Below are 7568 nucleotides of genomic sequence, written 5' to 3'. Positions count from 1 at the left end.
GGCACTGAAGGACAAAATGTGAGTGTTTGTTTACACACATTGGTGGGAAAGCAGGGTCACAGGCTAGCTACTGAGGCCAAAATATCATGATGTTATTCGCATGGAACAAAAAAGGTGGTACAAACACCTTGTCGAAAAATGTGTTGTTGGAAAATATCCAACCTGTCATTTTATCTTTAAAATATCCGGTTGAGCTCGAAAAACATTAGCATTTGGCCTGGATTGTAGTCAGAATATATGGACATTTGGCTATTAAATGCTTTATATTCAGCAGGTGTTGTTGTAGCTAACTGCGTGAGTTTTAGGGCTTTTTTTTAGAGTGAAGAAAACCAGGCTAAAATCTGATTTGAGCTTCAAAAAACAAGCAGAAAGATGCTATAAAGCTAAGGGAAATACAAAATGGGGACCCTTTACATAATCAAGTGCTAAAAAAAGGACATTATTAGTGGAAATACACTGCTTTAATCAGCTACCATACCCTGATGCTTAGTTCTGCCTTTCGCTCTATACATTCCCCAGCCTTTACATCATCGGTATCCCTCCGCAGTGAAGAGGATTTATTGAGTCCTCTGTCCCTGGAATGTGACATGCTGGGCCCAGAGTGCTAGTTTAGTGGTGAAAAGATGGCTTACTTACTACAGCACAACACACACACGCATGGATCCACACGTGTCCCCATGTTTGTGTCCCCCTGTAAAGTAAGAACAAGAACACATTTTTCAAAAGCTGAAAATGTGACGCTGTGCTGTGAATGATCCATGTGTCATCCTCAATTTCATTTAAATGATAAAATGGGAGACAAATGAGTGGAGGTGTAGATGTATGGTGGAGAGAATCACCTCATAACACAGAAATAAACTTGATGTCACCTCTGGAACATTGTTATAAAGCCAATTTAAAAACAAATATGAAGTGTAGTTTAAAAAGCATTACGTTTTCAGTTGTTTGATCACAGATGAAAGTGCTTAAGGCCACTGACGTCACCCAGACTGATGAACAACGACACCTGGGCAGTGCAAAGACCGCCCGTCCATCACCACCCTGACAGTCTAATAAACCTAACATCTGAGTGGCACATAACACACATTCACACCGGCTGCTTAAATCAGAGGGCTACGCATCAGACTCTCACACTTTCCTCCATCATCACAAGAGACAGAGCTCTGAATCACCAGCAGCAGCCTGTTCCTGCAGCAGAACAGAAACAGAGCATCTGTCACAGAGAGGGAGAGGAAAACTTCATTTTTTTTTGAGATCACAAAGTCAAGCTGGCAGCAGACGAGACACAAACCTTGCTGGAGGAGGAAGAGGCCGATGTGGAGCAGGCCAATGGAGAACCAGCGGGCAGGGAGACCCCACGGGCAACCGTGGTGCGCGTGGAGCTGGAGTGGGACCTCCCCATGTCTGTGAATCTGCCCATAGAGGTGCACCCCGACCCGGCACACCAGCCGTTCCCCTTCCTGGACACCACACTGGCCGACCTGGGCATCGAAGAGTGAGTTTGCTTCATGTGAGAGGTCTTAAAAAGATATTTCATGTACATGTGTTAACATGTGTGTCTGCGTGCAGGTCAGAGGTGAAGGAGAGGGTGGTGTGGGTGGACACCAAGAAGACCCAGGTTAAGAACAAAGCAGGGAAGTTGAAGGAGAAAGAGGTCACCATCCTCGAGGTATGACTTTTTGTCCAGATATGAAATAAAAAAAACAAATGTGGGCGTCTGGATTACAAGATGATGTTTGCTCTTCTAGGTGAGAGTGAAAGCCCAGAAGCCCGGAGAGAAACAGGTGCAGGAGGTGCTGTACAGCACCGAGGCCCACACTGACCGCTCCTTCTGTCGCACAGGGATGAATATCCTGCCTTGGAAAAGCGGAGGCACAGGTCTGTAAGCACTTCGTTCAGTACAGGATCTTAGGTTGCCGTTCCAGCTCTCAGGGTTTATGGATTGTCATTATCTGTGTTAGCTCATAGTTTATCCAATAGTTATTTTCTGTTTGTGCAAAACCCTGCCCCACAAGTCCCTGAGCCGGCCTCAGGCTGCAGCGGCCCTACAGAGAGGGGAACTGTCAGTGATGGAGATCACCACACGGTGCTAAAGCTTGAGGCATTGCAATGAGATCATACTTTACATCAGAGTCCAGAGAAAGCCGTGGACCCTCCATCGAGAATTTGTTAAAGTTGTTACTAAAGACTATTTACATTATCGGTTTATCTGCCATTTATTTTCTCAATTAATCAGATTGTACAGAAATTAATTTAAATGTCTCAAATCCCAAAAATGTCAGTTTATTATGATTCACAACAGAAAAGCCGGACATTTCTAAAGCCAAGCCATTTTAAAATGAAGAATTACTTTAATGATAAACTTAGCCTTTATCTCGCTTACAAATCTGTTCAACTGTCCAATCATAGATGTTCATTCCTTTATGAGGAAATGCATAGAATGCGTTTTGGTTCAGACTGTCGTGACACAAGCTAAAGATGCCTGATGTCAACAACTGTGTCTAAACAGGCAGATTTAGACACTGATAATATTAATAATCATAGACCTGACGTGTCCTCTCAGTTGAGTTGTGTGAAAAGCTTCATAGGGCTGGTTCCACTCGCTACGAATGTGTGGCATTTACCACTATTAGCACATACAGATATATCTATGTGGTTCAGGTGGCACATGCATTTCAAATAAGACTTCTCTGTCTGTCAGGGGACAACGGGCTGACCCCGGTGCAGATGACTTTGGCATTGGACAGGGAAAACCAGCAGCCTGAAATGACTGAGGAGCAACGAGAGATCTGAGGAACGATGAGTCACCATCATCCAACCAGAGAGCAGATTAATGTCAACATACCAGCATTAATGTGCAACTACTCCACGACAAATCCCTTTGTTAACTCTAAGATGCAAGTTTGCATTTATTATAGGACTCAGTGTTGTTTTTAGAGCAAGGCGAGGATGAATGGCTCAACATTAACTGCACGGCATGCATTGTGGCATCATGTTAAATCTTTGTAGCATTTGTAAAAATATCTTGTCAAATATATGTTGTAGTATACTGTTAAATAGTTTGAACAGGCTGACTAGAAATAGCACCAATAGAGGAGGCTGCAAACAGTCATAGGATGAGCTGAGGATAAAGTAGTTTTTATATAGTGTGAGCTATAAAGTATTTGGAGTTGTTTTAACTGCTGTGTTTCTGCTAGAATGCCCCATCAGCTGATATATCTTTAAGTAAGGCGACCCTAGGAGAAAGAATAAGCATCAAGAGTTTAAAGTGAATTGAATTACTCTGGGAGATTGGAACAAATAACGACTTTTATCAGCAGATCAATGTTTCACACTCAGACAGCAGAAGCCAGAAGTCCAAACCGTGTCAGAAAGGTCGACTATAGTGGAAGCACTTTACAGTAGTAACAGGGAAACAGAATACAATGGGAACAACACGGGAGGGTAACTCTTAAAATAATAAAACTTAAACACATCATGCGTTTGAGCAAATACATTAAAAGTGAGTCCTCCTAGGTGTAAATGTCAAATGAAATGATAACAAGAATGGTTGAAGTGCTATATTTAGATCATTTTTGGGAGAAGCCACAAACTGTCCCCACGTCTTTTTTTTTTTTGTGCTGGCTTTTGACCCGAGTGGAAGGACGTGAGCGCGCTACGAGAGGGCTGCGCTGAGTGCTGCCTGCTGCTCTCCAGGAAGTGAGCTCACAGCTGCTTGGAAGGCTGCAGAGTGCTGCTGAGCAAAGTCTCTCATCAGCAGCGCCAACGTGCTCTGGGTTTCTGAGGGGGAGAGAAACAATAAGAGTTACGAGATGACTCAAAAACACAGCAATATGAATCTGTGGTGAGGAAGCTTAATGAGGGACAATATCTAAATTCACCTTGATCCACTTTGTTGTTGCCGAGGACCTGACTGGAAGCGGCCACGATGGGCTTCATTAGCCCCAAAACCTGAAAAGGAGAAACAGATTTAAAGAATTGTTGTTACGATGTTCAACGTCAGGGTTCATCACACAATGTCTGAAAAGATTCATCACCATGTATCATTGAAGCTCGTTGGAACAGATTGGGAGAGACTCAATCAAATATTTAGCTTTCCTGTTGTCTTTAAATGACTATGTTTGTCTAAAGTCTGCGTGAGCTAGAGAGTTAACATGTTCTGTATGCACAAAGTGTTGTTGAACTACTTTATAAAGATAACAAAATGTAATAAAGATGTTTAAAAGATTGGCCTGAGATTTGTCAATATATTTGTTGGGATCATGGGAAACATTTCAACAGCTGCTCCAATTATGTATAATTATACATTTCTGCTTTTGTTTGCAACCAATTTCTCTGTGTCTTGATATAGGCACGAGGCAGGCATGAGGTGGGCATTTAAAAGTCTTGAAAGACAAACTGTAGAATGTGTCTGAATGAGTTACCGAGTGTGTTGTATGCTGATGGAGACTGAATGTCAACACAACCCTCTACACACAGACTATAACACCAGGTGTGTGTGTGTGTGTGTGTGTGTGTGTGTGTGTGTGTGTGTGTGTGTGTGTGTGTGTGTGTGTGTGTGTGTGTGTGTGTGTGTGCAGTACCAGAGCAGGGCTGTGTGTGTAGAGCATGGCCAGGCAGCTGTACACGGTCTTGTTCTCATCCATGTCCTCTTTGAGGGGAAGACGACCCACCAGAGCGGGCACAACCTGTTAGCGAGCACAAAGATTATCCAGGTTAGCAGCAGATCTCCAGTTTGTGAATATGTGTCAGCATGTATGATATACAATCGGCACCTGCTCGAGAGGGACAGCGTCCACGTTGCTGTGGATCATCCTGCAGAGCGCTCCACACAGATTGTCAATCACCCTGAGGTCTGACTCTTTGGTCAGCATGCTGGAGAAGACAGACAGCATCATGGGATAGTCTCTGGAGAACGCTTCATTAAGGAACAGCTGCATGTGATGCTTTATGTCATTAACATGTATTGGACACATCAACGCGCAGAAGGATACGTGACACAGATGGGTCCGGCAGCCTGGGCCAGACACCCCAGCCCAAACACGCTGTTGTTGCGGACCTCAGCATCACTGTCTCTCACCCCAGCTACCAGCACGGGGAGCAAGCGATTGGACAGTCGGCCCGCCACTCCCGCGCCCCCAGGTGCGGTCACAAGGGCTTGCAGGATTTCTCCGATTGTTCCCACAGAGAAGGAGCGGTCTGCCACCGTGCAAGAGGATTTCTTTTGAGGGAGGAATACAATCATTAGAGTGATACTGGCCAAAAAGGAAACATCAAAGGCATTAAATGCACCGTTGATTAAAATCATCAACGCTTTGAAACATTATAATATTGTGATTCTACCCTCGTCATTTACTCGTGACTAACAAATAGAAAAAGCAAGTCACTGTCAGGAGTTCGAGCATCATAATAAAATAGGACTAGGATAATAAATGTGATTATGTGAGTAAACGATCTGTTAAACTGAAGTTCTTTGTCAGTCGGTCCACACTCACAGTTTTGTTCATGAGCAGAGGCAGCAGGTCGTTGAGGAAAGGGGAGAATTTGTCTGCAGGCACAGACGACGCCACCAGAGGAATCCCCTCCCCAGCAAACTCCTGGAGCATGGCGTCGTACTCCGCCTGAACCAGGAAGCACAGTGAGTCACTGGGCAGTGAAGCAGCTCACACACACTCACACACAGAGAGTACGATGGATGCTATTTATTTTGACTGAAGCGGTGTGATGGCATAGCTCTTGAATGATCAGTCCCATGTTTTATCCATTCACTTTAAAACCAATACATCAATATGTCCACAACAATGCTGATTTATATTCATTAGTATGAACACATCCTTTCTAGAAAGGAAACAGCTGTAATGTGGTGACACTTAGGAGTAGATCTCACCATGTAAAGATGAACTTTAATGTCCATGACTGGGCCTTAATATGCAACCAGAGGAAAACCAACCTGTTGTTCTTCATCATCAGCTTCATCGCCGCCACCGTCCTGACAAACCGTCTGAGCAGAAACACATCCATAGTGGAGGGTTAGAAGAACAGTCACATATAATGAATGTGAAAGGATTTGAGTGAAAAGTAAATAAAGCCGTCGTGGGATGATTGTCAGTGTTCTCACCTTCTTCTTGAGCACGTCACGGATGACATGGCTGATCTCCTTTAGGCGTGCAGGGTTCTTGAAAGCCTCCTCTTTGCAGGACTTCATGACGTTGTTCATTGTTTCCAGGATGCCCATCACTACCTGGCGCTCGTGCTCTGTTCGAACGCTTTCCACAAAGCAGGGAAGCACCACATCCAGCAACTTCAGTAAGGCTGGTGGAGGAAGGCGACATGTACAGGAGGGAGGAGGCAAGTTCAAAAGGAGTTGAAACGCTTAGAGAACACTTGTTTATGGATTTCCTGACAGTAGAGTGGAGTTGGTGAGAAGAGAGGCTTTACCCTGGTGGTTGGCCTCAGTGGGAATCTCCTTCCACACTAGATGCTGAGCTCTGCAGAACTGGCCCATAGCTCCAAATGCTGCCCTGCGGACGTCCTCATGGGGAAACTAGGGAGGGAGGACACAGATAAAAGCATCAAGTCAACAGCATGATAGGTCAAGTTGAAGTGTGCATGCCCAAAAGGAGCTTCACATGACTTTAGACCGAGGAGGAGGAGGAGGAGGAGGAGGAGGAAGATGGGGCTGAGCAGCAAGAGGGGACTTACATCTCTCATCTCGTAAACCTGCTGGAAGCTGGACTCCAAGAAGGGCTGGAAGGCAGCACTGTCAGGGGAAACCATAGCAACGCAAGGTAAAGCATGCCACAAGAAATGTGAGAGATTTTATTACAAAAAGCTTTTTTGTAAATATCTGTTACCCAGTGCTGAAGGCAATCTCTCCCAGCGCATCGCAGGCATCCTCTTTCTCATCGATGTATGCGTTCTCCACACTAAACCTGAGAGATGGAGACATTGTATCAGACGTAGTGAGAACAGATTTTGCTTGAGGAGCAACTTACAGGTTTGTTTTTTTTCTACATTTATGCTTAACCTTGCCTGAAAACTACAATTTAAAAAGTTTTTGTTAGCGTCATATTACGTCACATGGGGGAACAACTTTCTCGGACTCCTTGTCTGCCCGATTCACGGTAGTAGTTGCTAGTTGGTTTGAGCGGTTGTGGTTTAGTGAGCTGCTATTTTTTCAGTAATTTTATATTGCATTTCAAAATGTTTAATGATGGTGAGCTTGTGTTTGTGCAGGTTGCACAAACTCCAGCCTGTCAGGACATCGAGTCCACAGTTTCCCCCACAGGAAAAGGACCGGAGCTAGAGTTCGTTCCTGGGTGCGTTGTGCGAGGTACATCCACCTCCCTGCAGCACATACTCTCCACAGCTTTATCAGGAAACCGTAATACATCTCTCTCCCCCCCTTCTTTTCTCTCCCTCTCTCTCTCTCTCTCTCTCCCTCTCTCTCCCTCTCTCTCTCTCTCCCCCTCTCTCTCTCCCTCTCTCTCTCTCCCTCTCTCTCTCCCCCCCATTGCTCCTCTCTCTCTCCCCCATTCGTTCCTCTCTCTCTCCCCCATTCGTTCCTC

General features: G+C 44.9%; 1 protein-coding gene across 1 annotated transcript in view; it reads right to left on the bottom strand.

Moving 5' to 3' along the window:
• Positions 1-3294: 3294 nt before the first annotated feature.
• ipo4 (importin 4) overlaps positions 3295-7568 on the bottom strand; it is an 11629-nt gene continuing 7355 nt past the window's right edge. The window contains exons 17-27 of the mRNA XM_010780969.1: positions 6855-6932; positions 6703-6760; positions 6439-6544; positions 6119-6312; positions 5951-6001; positions 5496-5621; positions 4995-5221; positions 4776-4908; positions 4584-4688; positions 3882-3951; positions 3295-3780 (exon numbers count right to left, since the gene is read on the bottom strand). Of these exons, the coding sequence (XP_010779271.1) occupies positions 3656-3780; positions 3882-3951; positions 4584-4688; positions 4776-4908; positions 4995-5221; positions 5496-5621; positions 5951-6001; positions 6119-6312; positions 6439-6544; positions 6703-6760; positions 6855-6932 (1273 nt within the window). The 3' untranslated portion in view covers positions 3295-3655. The remainder of the gene's footprint in view (positions 3781-3881; positions 3952-4583; positions 4689-4775; positions 4909-4994; positions 5222-5495; positions 5622-5950; positions 6002-6118; positions 6313-6438; positions 6545-6702; positions 6761-6854; positions 6933-7568) is intronic.

The sequence above is a fragment of the Notothenia coriiceps genome, unplaced genomic scaffold (assembly GCF_000735185.1).
Source record: "Notothenia coriiceps isolate Sejong01 unplaced genomic scaffold, NC01 NC01_scaffold00022303, whole genome shotgun sequence".
Lineage (NCBI taxonomy): Eukaryota > Metazoa > Chordata > Actinopteri > Perciformes > Nototheniidae > Notothenia > Notothenia coriiceps.
This window is presented reverse-complemented; position numbering and strand designations above follow the sequence as displayed.